Below are 15,013 nucleotides of genomic sequence, written 5' to 3'. Positions count from 1 at the left end.
TAAAAACAAAGTTCTAACATTAGTGATTACATTATATGTGAGAGTTGGACCATAAAGAAGGCTGAGCATTGGAGAAGTGATGCTTTTGAATTGTACTGGAGAAGACTCCTGAGAGTCCCTTGGACTGCAAGGAGATCAAACCAGTCAATCCTAAAGGAAATCAGTCCTGAATATTCATTGAAGGACTGTTGCTGAAGCTCCAATACTTTGGCCACCTGATGCAAAGAGCCAACTCTGGAAAAGACCCTGATGCTGGGAAAGATTGAAGGCAAAGGAAGAAGGGGGTGGCAGAGGATGAGCTGGTTAGATAGCATCACTGACTCAACGGACATGAATTTGAGCAAACTCTGAGAGAAAGGAAGACACAGGAGCCTGGTGTGCTGTAGTCTATGGGGTCACAGAGTCAGACATGACTTAGCGACTGAATAACACCATAAACTTGAATGGTATTATGGATTAAGAACTGAAAATAATTTCCTAGATTAACTAGCATCTTCCATTCCTTTGTAAAACACACTGGCTGACAGGTAAAGTACATGCAATTGGCAGGACACCCCTTCGTCAACATCCGCTTGGTTTTGTCTCCATCAGTTGGCCTGTATCTATGATGAAGGTCAGTTATGTTTGTTTACACAATTGTTTTTTTGGCAGTTCTATGTGTTAGAAGGAATGGATGAAATATAAATTTAAATAAAATATTTTTCTATAAAAAAAAGTGGGTGAGGAAATTGTAAAATTGGAGAGAAATTACAAATAGAAGAAGTTGCCATTCAAATTGCTTGACAAGAGTTTTTAAGAACCTCCACTTTACCGAAAACTTCAAGTAATAGCCATGCATTGTAATTGTGGTTTACTACTTCAAACCCTTGGGGTTTGGTTAAAAAACAATTATTAACTCTACATCAAAAGGTTGATAAGTGAATATATATCTGCTTCTTTTAAAATATGTTTACATTGATTTTGTCCCTTGACCTACTTTTTTGATTCACCAACTACTAGCCCTGATTGCGTCAAATAATATGGCTTTTGTATATTGCACAAAAATAAAGCATAAGCTATGCATAATGGAGCATTTAAAAGTCATTTAAAAACCATCTTGATTAATCTTATTTCTTCAAATAGTCTGTATTATTGACGGGTTTCACACCCTTCCTCCTCCATTGGTAGCTGTGAAATCAGCAACTTTGCCTCTGGAAGGTCAGTCTCTAATATATTAAAGATGACTTGGCCACCATAAGGCAGGATGACAAAATTCTGGCAATATTCCTTTCCTTCTGATGTGCTAGTCAGGATTCTGGAGCCATTTCCATTTTCTCCCTTTTTTCTCTCCAAGAGCAGAGGTAAGTTGGAAAGAAAATGCAACACAAACAGCCTGATTAATTAAAGACTGCATTCAAGCCTCACCTCACCCCCCAGTAGCTCCTGCTTTTACAGGTGAGGCAAAGCCATGATGGAATAGTGGTATTTAGTGTGAGGGCCCTCATTTTGGCATTTCTCTTCCAAAAATTGTAGGCCATCGAGTTTATTTTTGTCTAAAAATCACTAAGAAACAATGTAAGCTCATTTGAAGTTTCAAGCATTGTGGAAAGGTAAAGGCACATATTAGTATTGCCTTGGGCAAGACAGTTGCTGCTCTGATCTTCAGTGTTTCCATTTACTAAACAGGATGCTGTTCATCACTAAGTTATGTCCGACTTTTTGCAACCTCATGGACTGCAGCATGCCAGGCTCCTCTGACCTCCACTGTTTCCTGGAGTTTGCTCAAACTTGAGTCCATTGAGTCGCTGATACCATCCAACTGTCTAATCTTCGGTCACCCCCTTCTCTCCTTGCCCTCCATCCTTCCCAGCATCAGTCTTTTCCAAAAGAAAAGGAAAACGAGAGCTAATTTGTAGAATGCGATAACGTGTGTACAATGCCTGTTATTTTTTATGGAACCAGTTTCATATCTTTGACCAAATAATTTTCCACTAGTGAGAAATTTGTTCTTTTCCAGCATGTTGGGAAAATTGGGAGGAACACAAAAGAGTGGTGAGTGTGGAAAGGGACTGTCCAGTCAGCCAGATCAGCTGAATCTAGTATGAAGGTAAAGGAAGTGATGTCATAGATCGCATTCACATTATATGATGACATGTCCTAGAGGTACTCCAAATGCAGAGACTACAGCTAACCAAGCCATGGTTTACCACGATTCTGTAGTCAGTAGTACCAGCTAATCTTGAAAAAGCCAAAATCTGTTTGGCCATGTGAATCATACTGCACATACCTCACTTCTCCATACCAATAAACCATGTCTGCTGATCTAGCCCTACGTACGGAATCTCCCACTCTTTTTTCCTACACCTTTCCTCTCCTTTCCAATCTCACTAGCCTGGTATTTTCTCACTGGCTTTCACAAACACCACTACACCAGCCTCCTCTCCGCCAATCTACCCCTCTAAAATCCATCTTCCATACTGATAGCATAGTGATCCTTTGAAACAGACTGGCAGCAAGTCCCTTCCCTGATTAATTTCTTTCACTATTTCATAATCACTTGCAGTGTAAATTTTAGTTTCCTTAAGTAACATTCAAGGTTAATGTTGTTCAGTCACTAAGTCATGTCTGACTCTGTGACCCCATGAACTGCACACACCAGGCTTCACTACCTCTGAGTTTGCTCAAACTCACGTCCTTTGAGTTAGTGATGGCCATTCAGCCATCTCATCTTCTGTTGCCCCCCTCTCCACTTGCCCTCAATTTTCCCCAGCATCACAGTCTTTGCAGAGTTGACTTTGCATCAGGTGGCCAACGTATTGGAGCTTCAACTTCAGCATCAGTCCTTCCAGTGAATCCATGGTTGATTTCCTTTAGGATTGACTAGTTTGATTTCCTTGCTGTGCAAAGGACTCAAGAGTCTTCACCAGTACCGCAGTTCAAAAGCATCAATTCATCGTGTTCAGCCTTCTTTAAGGTTAATGTAAAGAGTTAATGTATATAAGGTGCCTGAACAGTGCCTCCACACTATGTACTATACAAGTTTGCTTTTTTTTTTAATGACCTGATCTCCACTGTCCTTTTTCAATCTAAAACACTGTCACTCTATGACAATCATTGTTTACAATTTTCCAAGCACACTGCACTGTTAACCTCTAGGTGTATGTGCACACTCTCGCACACACACACATCTCCACCTTTTGGATGACCTATGTGTGGAACTCGTAATCTTTAAACTCCACCTCTCCTATTGTTTCATAGCCCCCTTCCATATACCACATTGTTAATTTCTTCCAATTTGATGTAATTTCTGCGTGTTGTATGTAGTGTTTCTTCATCACCTTGGGTTATAATTTGTTTTTATATTCCTCTGCCCTAACAGCTAGTGAGCTCATAGAACGCAGGGATTCTATCTTGCTTATTCAAATCCTGATCAAAATACTGGAACGCACGCGGTAAGCACCTCGTAAGCATTTAGAAAAACATTGAGCAAATGAAAACTGTAGACTATAACTAGACAAAATGTAATTAAGGACATTTTATGATACGGAAAGAAAATTCAACTTGGGAAGAAAAAGTAAGTTTAATCAAAATCTGGAGAACTGTAGTTTAATTTCGAGCTAAGCAATGATGGCCGCGGTGCCCCAAAGCCCATATGGTTAAGAGACCTGGCTTTTGGATTCGTTGGTGCAGCCTCGCGTGTTGTAGGAGGGTAATCAATATGTTAATATCACCTGCTCTTCTTTGCGGTCAGGTGAAGGGAATTTTATTCCACTTTCTGCAAAATTTCTGTGTCTCGGTAGGGGCTGGAGGACCTGGTCTGCCAGTCCCCTGAAAGGCTCTCCTTTTCCGTTTACCCTCGGAGGCCACCAGTCGCACGGAGCCCCAGCACCCCGCCGCGTGCGCGCCCTCGGAGCAGCCCAGCCCCGGGTTGACCGCGGAGCCGCGGTCCCTGGCGCCGGGTTCGTCCCGCCTCCCGCATCACGTGCGCGAGGATGCTAGCTTCCCCCTCCTCCTCCCGCGGCGTCCCCTCCGCCTCTGCGGCCTCCTCCTGCTGAGCGTGTGCGAGGCAGACTGCGCGAGGGGGCGCGAGCGGGCGGGCGCAGCCGGAGCCCGCAGCCCTGGCGCCCGCTGCCGCGCGCAGCTCCGCAATATGCCGCCGCGGCCCTCTGGCTCTCGGCCATGGCGAGGCTCAGCCGGCGCGTCCCCTGCACCCTGCTCCTCGGCCTGGCCGCGGTGCTGCTGAAGGCGAGGCTGGTCCCCGCGGCCGCCAGAGCCGAGCTCAGCCGCTCCGACCTCAGCCTCATCCAGCAGCAGCAACGGCAGCGGGAGGAAGCTGAGGAAGAGAGGCCGGAGGTGCCCGGGGCATCCTCTACAGCCGCTGCTCCAGGTAGGTCCCAGGAGCCCGGCCCTGCCTTTCCATCTCCACCGGCGACTGTTTCTGATTTCGCTGGCCGCCTCGCGCAATCCCTAGCCAGATGGTTTTCCATCGCCTGTCTCTACCCACCCCCCATCTCCCCAGCCTGCCTGCCCCAGGACTGAGGCTTTGCTTTGGTTTCGGGAATCTGCCCTTTGGGTGATGAGCTTTTTGGTAAGCGCAGAGCACTGCAGTGGGGTGGGGAGGGGTCGGGAGGGATGGGATTGAGAGACTGCCTCGATTGATCCTTTTCTTCTCCCTTCCTGAATTTTCCCTCTGCCCTGGGGATGATTGTGTGTACACACACACACACACACACACACGGTTCTCAAATCCTTTTAGCCTGGGAATGAGTTACACACATACACACACACACGCACACACACACGGTTCTCAAATCCTTTTAGCCTGGGAATGAGTTACACATACACAGACACACACACACACACACACACACACACACACACACGGTTCTCACATCCCTTTAGCCTTCTGTTCTGTAACGTTTTCTCTCCTGGAGACTGAAAAATTTTGCGATAGACACCCACACACCCCTTTTCATCATCTGGCTCCGCCTGTATATTTAAATTTGGCTCTAGAGAAAAATCTTGATTTAGTTTATTATTTATTTCTATCTCTTCTTATGCTGGGAATGGTTTTAAGGCAGTTTGCAAGAACGTCTTCTGTTTAATAAAAATGAAACAAACCAAAAATGAAATGGGAGTTTGTGATTGAAGGAAAGGGAAAAGGAGAGAGGGGGTGGTTGAGATCAAGTCTGTAGTGGATGTTGGTATAGCAAAGCCTGCCCCCAGAGAGGGGAATCTCCTTCCTTGTTAGTAGGAGGTAATGAGGCAGATTCTCCGCACTATTCGGTGAGGGTGAGGAAGTCCCTTTCAGTATCTGTAGCTGTAACAGTCCCTCCGTTCCTGCCTGGTTCCCCTCCATTAAGTCTCCACCGGTAAGCAAAAAGCGGGATTGTCCATTTTAATAGCTTCTCCCCACCCCCCACCCCAGTTCCCTTCCCTACTGTAGAAGCTGCCTGCTATTTGGAAAGAAAAAAAGCCATCAGTTTTTTTGGCAAGTGGACTTAGGTTTCTGCAAAACCAAAATGAATTGTAACATTTAATTTTGCTTTAAAATCCTAACTAGTAACATCATACAAGATGCTGAAAATGAGATTTTTGAAGAGTAGGGTTCAGTATCTTATTTTTTTACTGCTTGTTCATCCTCAAAGAGCAGTACTCTGGCAACACCAGCTGCGATTCCTGACACAGCCAGGATGATTTAATTTATCAGAGTGCTCTGAGCAAAGGATGAAATCACCACAGTGTGGAGGAAAGCATGTATTCCTGACACCCTTTTAAACCAATTAATAACACTTGAGCATGGCTGAGAGTCCTGAAAGGTGTGCGGAGGGTGGTGGTTTTCCTTCCTGGCTTTTTATAACGGGCATTGCTAACCACAGGGCTTCAGTGAGGCAGCTGTTAGACACAATGTTCGCTGAATTTAAGGAAATGAGAGATAGGAGAGTGACTGAGAGCCTGTCTTCATGATTTCATAAATTACGGAACAGAAGTCTGAGAGTAGAGATGAACTATGGTTTACAGTATATTTTTATTTGGATTTATCTTTCAGAAATATTTGTAACATGGGTTTTGACTACTGCCGTTGTGAAATAATATGAGAAACTTCTGTATTCTGCATGCATGTGAAAATATTTGCTTTCTGGTATTTGGGATAGAATATTTTTGAAAAGGATTATTTGGAGGGAAATGCAGTTTAGGAGCATATTTACCTGTTAGACTAATGGAGATAAAGGAACCACTAGCCAACAGATCAGACTAGAGCCTGAAAAGTAATATGACTCTTGCATTTCCCTCAAAAACTACCTCTCTAAGGCAGTGCCAACTAGGAGAGCAATTCAGTTGATTGCTGTTTTAGTTAGAGATATTGGGTTGCATCTCTGGAGAAGGGAACGGCAATCCACTCCAGTATTCTTGCCTGGAGAATCTCAGGGACAGAGAAGCCTGGCGGGTTACAGTCCGTGGGGTCACAGGGAGTCGGACAGAACTGAGCGACTAACACACACACTGGGCTGCCGAATGAAACACAACCTGTACACAAAGAAGGTAAAATATTCCTCTGAGCACATTGTGATCTAGATTGAACTGGTCTTCCTGCTTCAACCTTTGTTCCTCTACTCTCTGTTCTCCTCACACAGTTAGTAATCTTTTAAAAAAATATTAAATAGGACCATTTCAGCTCACAGTCCCACAGTGGCTTCCCATGGCTCTCAGACTAGATGCCCAGACCCTGAAAATGGCCTTCAAAGGCCTGCATCCTCTATGTCCGCCTCCTTCCTGTGTCCCTTGGCTGTCTCCCTAACTGAGTGCTGGGGCCACACTCTCTCTCTGCTTCTTCCGTTGGCAAGTGGGCTCTGGCGTGGGATGTTTGTGCTTTTCATTTTCTCTGCCTGGAATTCTGGACCTTCGCATCATCAGATTTGCTCAGATATCACTAGAACAGAGAAGCTTTCTGACCATTGTATTAAATAGCAATCTGCATGGTCTTTTCCGAATGATTCTCCTCCACAGCATTTAATATCCTCAGCCCTTCTTGTAAACCTGTCTCCTCTTACTAGAATGTAAGCTCTCTGAGGGCATGAACTTTGCTTTGTTCATTATTACATAGAATTATTACATATCTTTCTAGCACCTAGAAGGGCATATGTGACTCATAGGCACACATTAAGTTTTTTGAATGAATAAACTAATGTTGGCATTGGGCATCTCTTTTACTTTGAGTTTATGTTATTTAACATCTTGTGAAATTCTTCACTGAAATTTAGCAGGGGCATATAAAAATAAATGGTAGGTAGAAATATTTATAGGAGGAGGTTATAAAGTACATTTATCTTGGACTTTTAATTTTAGCTAATTTCACTGTTTATCTTGACTGCAGACAACTTCTAGAACAATACTTAAGTCCACTTTTTAGGTTCTGTCAAGATTCTTTACCCCAGCGCACTTATAATTCTCTTATGACCTAGGAGGGTATTATATACCTTTAAATAGCTCTGACTGAGCCTGGCAGTTTTTTCTTTGACTCTGTATTGTGCTTCTGATTTTTCAGACATTTGTCCTTCTCAGGCAAAATGTAGAAAACTAATAAGACATGTTTAGTGACGCGTATATGATTGAGCTTCATAAGTCCATACAGAAAAACTGACTGTTGACTTTTACTTCAGATTTTATTATTTTCAAAAGTTTTGTCTCTTTATATAGCTGAGAAATAAGAAAGTGACGTCAAAGAAGTTGAATATGAGATTTATAAAATCAAGGTATAAAAACAAATCTGTTATCTCATTAACTTCTCAAACATCATCCTCAGAGTAGCAAGAAAAAAGACGAAAGTTGAGATCTATTTTCTCTAGTGTCTGCAGCAGCTCTGATTTCTCCTTCTCCACCAGTAATTGTTAGAAATAAATACTTGAGGGATGAGGGAAGAATTAATTTGAGGGTTGGTAGTAATTGAAACAATAATATCGTATCCAGTCTGGTGGCCTATTAGATGGGAGGCATACTGGAGGTTGGGGTGAGCAGAGCTGGAGAAAATGGTGAGCTCCATTTCAGATTCTCCATGTGAAGTGCGACCACAGGGAACCTCCACGGATTTTTATAAAAGTCTTCTACATACAATGAAAGCTTGTTGAGGGGTGTGTTGTCACAGTATAAATGTGTCTTTATACTAATATACTGTTTATATCAGTGATTGTGTGTTTCACTGATTCAGTTCATTCGCTCAGTCATGTCTGACTCTTTACGACCCCATGGACTGCAGCACACTAGGTCTCCCTGTCCATCACCATCTCCCAGAGCTTGCTCAAACTCATGTCCCTTGAGTCAGTGATGCCATCCAACCGTCTTACCCTCTGTCATCCCCTTCTCTCCTCACCTTCACCCTCTCCCAGCATCAGAGTCTTTCTAATGAGTTGACTCTTTGCATCAGGTGGCCAAAGTACTGGAGCTTCAGCATCAGTCCTTCAATGAATATTCAGGACTGATTTCCTTTAGGATTGACTGATTTGATTTCCTTGCAGTCCAAGGGACTCTCAAGAGTCTCCTCCAGTGTCACGGTTCAAAAATATCAATTTGTTGGTGCTCACCTTTCTTTATGGTCCTACTCTCATATCCGTACATGATTACTAGAAAAACCATAGCTTTGACTATATGGTTCTTTGTTGGCAAAGTAATGTCTCTGCTTTTTAATATGCTGTCTAGGTTGGTCATAGCTTTTCTTCCAAGGAGCAAGTGTCTTTTAATTTCATGGCTGCCGTCAGCATCTGCAGTGGTTTTGGAGCCCAAGAAAATAAAGTCTGTCACCGTTTCCATTGTTTCCCCATATATTTGCCATCATATGATTGGACTGGAGTCCATGATCTTCGTTTTTTCAATGTTGAGTTTTAAGCTAACTTTTTCACTCTTCTCTTTAACTTCCATCGAGAGGCTCTTTAGTTCCTCTTCATTTTCTGCCATAAGGGTGGTGTCATCTGCATATCGGAGGTTATTGATATTTCTCCTCACAATCTTGGTTCCAGCTTGTGCTTCCTCCAGCCCAGCATTTCTCATGATGTACTCTGCATATAAGTTAAATAAGCAGGGTGACAATATATAGTCTTGATGTACTCCTTTCCCGATTTGGAACCAGTCTAGTTTCATGTCCAGTTCTAACTATTGCTTCTTGACGTGCATACAGAATTCTCAGGAGGCAGGTCAGGTGGTCTGGTATTTGCATCTCTTGAAGAATTTTCCAAAGTTTGTTGTGATCCACACTGTCAAAGGCTTTGGCACAGTCAGTGAAGCAGATGTTTTTCTGGAACTCTCTTGCTTTTTCCATGATCCACCAGATGTTGGCAATTTGCTCTTTGGTTCCTCTGCCTTTTCTAAATCCAGCTTGAACATCTGAAATTCTCAATTCATGCACTGTTGAAGCCTTGCTTGGAGAATTTTGAGCATTGCTTTGCTAGTGTGTGAGATGAGTGCAGTTGTGCAGTAGTTTGAACATTCTTTGGCATTGCCTCTCTGAGATTGGGATGAAAACTGACCTTTTCCAGTCCTGTGGCCACCGCTGAGATTTCCAAATTTGCTGGCCTTTTGAGCATAGCACTTTGACAGCATCATCTTTTAGGACTTGAAATAGCTCAGCTGGAATTCCATAACCTCCATTAACTTTGTTCATAATGATGCTTCCTAAGGCCCACTTCACTTTGCACTCCAGGATATCTGGCTGTAGGTTAGCGATCACACCATCATGGTTCTCTATGTCATTAAGATCTTTATTGTATATAGTTTCGTCTGTGTATTCTTGCCACCTCTTCTTAGTATCTTCTGCTTCTCTTAAGGCCATACCATTTCACTGATAAGTAGTTTTAAACCTTTTAGCTTGGAAAATGTCAATTGCATAGAAAGTAAACAGGATAGTATTCATAAAGTCATACCCATCACCCAGCTTTAACAGTGATCAAATTCTGCTGTCCCTGTTTCCTTCACAGTTCCTTTCATTTCTACTATGTGGGATTTAGGGGAAGTGGAGCGGTAAAATGTATTTATATTAAAATGGACATATCTAAACTACACTTTTTAAACAATAAGCTAGTTTATTAGATGGGGAAAGTGGTGCTTGATTTAGAGTAGCAACATTTTATATATATATTTTATATATATATATAAAACGCTGGACTGGAAGAAACACAAGCTGGAATCAAGATTGCCGGGAGAAACATCAATAACATCAGATATGCAGATGACACCACCCTTACGGCAGAAAAGTGAAGAGGAGCTAAAAAGCCTCTTGATGAAAGTGAAAGAGGAGAGTGAAAAAGTTGGCTTAAAGCTCAACATTCAGAAAATGAAGATCATGGCATCCGGTCCCATCACTTCATGGGAAATAGATGGGGAAACAGTGGAAACAGTGTCAGACTTTATTTTGGGGGGCTCCAAAATCACTGCAGATGGTGACTGCAGCCATGAAATGAAAAGACGCTTACTCCTTGGAAGAAAAGTTATGACCAACCTAGATAGCATATTCAAAAGCAGAGACATTACTTTGCCGACTAAGGTCCGTCTAGTCAAGGCTATGGTTTTTGCAGTGGTCATGTATGGATGTGAGAGTTGAACTGTGAAGAAGGCTGAGCGCCGAAGAATTGATGCTTTTGAACTGTGGTGTTGGAGAAGACTCTTGAGAGTCCCTTGGACTGCAAGGAGATCCAACCAGTCCATTCTGAAGGAGATCAGCCTTGGGATTTCTTTGGAAGGAATGATGCTAAAGCTGAAACTCCAGTACTTTGGTCACCTCATGCGAAGAGTTGGCTCATTGGAAAAGACTCTGATGCTGGGAGGGATTGGGGGCAGGAGGAGAAGGGGATGACCAAGGATGAGATGGCTGGATGGCATCACGGACTCGATGGATGTGAGTCTGAGTGAATTCCCAGAGTTGGTGATGCACAGGGAGGCCTGGTGTGCTGCGATTCATGGGGTCACAAAGAGTTGGACATGACTGAGCGACTGAACTGAAACTGACATTAAAATTTCATTATCACTCTAGTTTTGTCTTGCAAAAAATTCAAAAGTCATTTTCAAGTTAGCTTATGATTATATATTTTGTAAATATTAGTTTAAAAATATCAAAAGTCATAAAATGACTTATAAAATGACATGAAAAAAAAAAAGAACTATAGGAGCTACTTAATGGACCTCCATACTTCAGATTCAGGTAGTTGCATAAACTGTAGTCTCTTGACAAATGGATACATCCCTGTATCACCCCTATTAAGACAGAAAATATTTATATCGCCTTAGAAAGTTCCCTCATGCCCCCTTCTCAGGCAGTCTTTGACCGTGACGCGTTGACAACTGTTTCGATTGTTTTTGTCATTTTGTGTTTTCTAGACCATGAAATAGAAGCATATATCGTGTACTTCTTTGTCTAGCTTCTTTAGCTAAGTCTAATTTCCAATGGTTTCATCGATGTTGTTGCTTGTTCAGTAGTTTATTCCTTTATACTGCTGAGTAGTATTCCATGGTATGAATTATTGCAGTTTGATTTATCACTTCTATTGAAGGAGGTTTGGGTTATTTCAGTTTTAGCCATTATAAGTGAAGCTGCTACATTCTTGTACTTTTGAAGTTAAAACCTTTTTTATATTCTGTATAGCTGGGGCCTATTTAACTTAATAAAATTTGAAAATAGTGAAATTCAGTATAGAATATTACTGTATACTTTTTATTACGTTCAAAAAACTTGATTAAACTTCTTGATTTAAGCAAACCTGTTTGAAATCTCCCATCCATGAAGGCATTTGCTTAGTTTTTTTTTTTTCTGTTCAAGGAATTTGAAAATCAGTAGAAGTAGGACTAGACATTGACTGTTTTAGCTAAGGTACTCATGCTTTGAAGGCCATAGTCCCAGATGGAGTAATTATGATTTCTTTCCAGGATTTTAATCACCAAAGGGAGCTGTTTCTTGGTGTTGATTACAGGTTGAAAAACTCATGCCATTGTGTTGAATTTCAGTCCAGTTTGTTTCAGTGGTGGTTTTTTATTGTTCTTAATGTGCCTGGACAGAAACTATGAAATATTTTTTGGAAACAAAACTCTTCCACCTAAGTATATAAATGTTGAACTTGAGTCTCATGCCTTGGTCTGTTTGAATAGGTTAGTGGCAGTATTGTCATTCATTGACTTGGTTGAATGTAATGTGTCCTAATTTTTTTTTCCTAGCCAAGTTGCCTTGGCTAGGAAATCGATACAAGATTTTCCATCTGCTGCTGGTAAAAAAAAAAAAAAAAGTGTGCTTTGGAGTAGTTACCTGGAAAATTTTAAAACTATGAAAGCTGTGCGCATTTTAGTGAAATATATAATAATCTTAAGAAAACAGCTTCTGTTTGCTTTGAAGATTCTGTTTGGAGATGTCTCTGTAATTGCCCTTTTGTGTAAGCACAATATGTCCAAGACATACCAGATTCTCTGCCTCTTACTTTTTTGTGGCTGGGTTATAAGGACTAGGAAACATCCTCAACTGCTTGTTGATGATGTCTGTGAGTGTAAAGGCCTGTTCCTTTGGACCTGAAATGAGAAGTGATTTTTGGGTGCCGTTTCATGTACAGTAGAGGGTGTCAGTGAAGTGAAGCGAAAGTGGCTCAGTCCTGTCCCGATTCTTTGTGCCAGGCTCCTCTGTCCATGGAATTCTCTAGGCAAGAATACTGGAGTGGGTAGCCGTTCCCTTCTCCAGGGCATCTTCCCAACCCAGGGATTGAACCCAGGTCTCCCTCACTGCAGGCAGATTCTTTACCAGCTGAGCCACCAAGGAAGCCCAGAGGGTGTCAAAGAAATAGCCATGCTTGTTTCAGATCTGCCTCAATAACCTCGTGCATCGTGACTGTAGAGTGTCTCAGCAGTGCCTTGGGCTTCTCTGAAGCCTTGAGTTGATAATACCTGTTAATCTCTCCATGTTAAGCTTCTCTGTCTTGCTTGGAAACTCAGATTTTAAATTAATTTTATTTATATGTGACCGAGATTTCAATTGCTATTTACTGTGCCTTTTTTTTTTTTTCTCAACTAGGTTTCTATATCATAACGCTTGAGGGGCTAATTTAAAATTAAACATTTGCCAGTTATCATCAGTTATTGTACCTAGTTTACTTTTGTTTCTGTTCAGTAGAGAAATAGCATTTATAAATTATAACTTTTAATTCACTCGTTAGCTGTGCTGAAATTTAGAACACTCATATAGCTAAGCCAATGGCAGTTCTTATTTGTGGACTAGCTGGGCTTTCATTGACCACTTGACTAGTTGGAAGCTGGTTGAAATATCCAGCCTCAACCCAAGGCTTGTACCGTGAGGCCTTTGGGTTACCTCGGTGGTAAGTGCCCCAGGGATGTTGTAGAATTTCATATCTAATGTCTTAATGCCAGTGTCCCTGGTTTTATTCATACCTACCTATTCCAATTCTTTTTTGTAACAGAAATATGATACAACAGAAACAGAATGGGAGATGGATGATTTGTTTTTTCTGATGGGTTAACTGTAACCAGGAATTCAAGCTACAGGGGTCCTGGATTTGGTGACCCATTCCACCCTTGCCTGTCTCCCCACCCTGCCCCCCACCAGCAGTATTTTTAGAAATGATAGAAATTAATCTGCCTGCAGTGTGGGAGACCCAGGTTTATCCATGGATCAGGAAGATCCCCTGGAGAAGGGAATGGCTACCCATTCCAGTATTCTTTCCTAAAAGATTCCATGGCGGGCTACAATCCATGGGGTCGCAGAGAGTCAGACATGACTGAGTGACTAACCCTAGGTTAAAGCTGTCAAAATATGGCTGTATATAGTTAAACCTTAAGTCTTGGAATTGTTGGCTCTTAAAACTGGGATGAGGTAGAAATGGCCTTCTCTTAAGTGCTTTGCTTTAGCTGTGTTTGAAAAGTATATGACATAAGCTGGAACACTTTAAAAGAAAACTCTGGTAATCTGTAAATCTTTTTTTAAAAAAGACAGTTATTTTTTAATTGAAATATCATTGATTTACAATATTATATGTTTCAGGTGTACAACTATAGTGATTCACAATTCTTAAAGGTTAATACTCCATTTATAGTTATTATATTCTCTGTGCTGTATAATACATCCTTCTAGCTTATTTATCTAATACACAGTAGTTTTTGCTCTTAAATCCCTACCCCTGTCTTCCCTCTGCCCCCATAACCATTAGTTTCTTCTCTGTATCTGAAATACTGTTTGTTTTTATTTATTCTTATTTTTAAATTTTTATTGATGTATAGCTGCTTTATAATATTGTTAGTTTTTGGTGTACAGCAAAGTGATTCAGTTTTATATATACATATATCTGTACACACACATGGGCTCAGACAGTAAAGAATCTGCAATGTGGGGGACCCAGGTTCGATTCCTAGGTCAGGAAGATCCCCCAGAAAAGGGCGTGGCTATTCACGCCAGTATTCTTGCCTGGAGAATTCCATGGATAGAGAGGAGTCTGGCTGACTACAGTCCATGGGGTTGCAAATAGTTGGACACGACTGAGCACCTAACTCTTTCACATACATACAAATATCCATATCCATATATATATATGTATTTTTTTTTTTTACGTGTGTGTGTGCTAAGTCACTCCAGTCGTGTCTGACTCTTTGCGACCCTGTGGACTGTAGTCTGCCACTCTCCTCTGTCCACGGGGTTCTCCAGGCAAGAATACTAGAGTAGGTTGCCATTTCCTCCTCCAGGGGATCTTCCTGACCCAGGGATCAAACCGCAAGACCTGCGGCTTCTTCATTGCAGGTGGATTCTATACCATCTGAGCCACCAGGGAAGGCTGTATATACACACACACGTATATTATATGTTCTTTTTCAGATTTTTTTCCATTATAGATCATTAGCAAGATATTGAATATGGTTCTTGTGCTTATGCAGTAGGTCCTTATGTTTATCTGTTTTATATATAATAGTGTGTATATGTTACTCCCAAATTCCTATTTTATCCCTTCTCACCGTCTTTCCCTTTTTTAACTATAAGTTTTTTTTTCCTCTATCTGTTTCTGTTTTA

The 15,013-nt window shown here is 41.6% G+C and overlaps 1 protein-coding gene across 1 annotated transcript in view; it reads left to right on the top strand.

The window, feature by feature from the left end:
* The first annotated feature begins 4,047 nt into the window (after window positions 1–4,047).
* FAM171B (family with sequence similarity 171 member B) overlaps window positions 4,048–15,013 on the top strand; it is an 81,441-nt gene continuing 70,475 nt past the window's right edge. The window contains exon 1 of the mRNA XM_004004519.6: window positions 4,048–4,366. Coding sequence (XP_004004568.2) covers window positions 4,159–4,366 — 208 coding nt within the window. The 5' untranslated portion in view covers window positions 4,048–4,158. The remainder of the gene's footprint in view (window positions 4,367–15,013) is intronic.

The sequence above is a fragment of the Ovis aries genome, chromosome 2 (genome assembly GCF_016772045.2).
Source record: "Ovis aries strain OAR_USU_Benz2616 breed Rambouillet chromosome 2, ARS-UI_Ramb_v3.0, whole genome shotgun sequence".
Lineage (NCBI taxonomy): Eukaryota > Metazoa > Chordata > Mammalia > Artiodactyla > Bovidae > Ovis > Ovis aries.
This window is presented reverse-complemented; position numbering and strand designations above follow the sequence as displayed.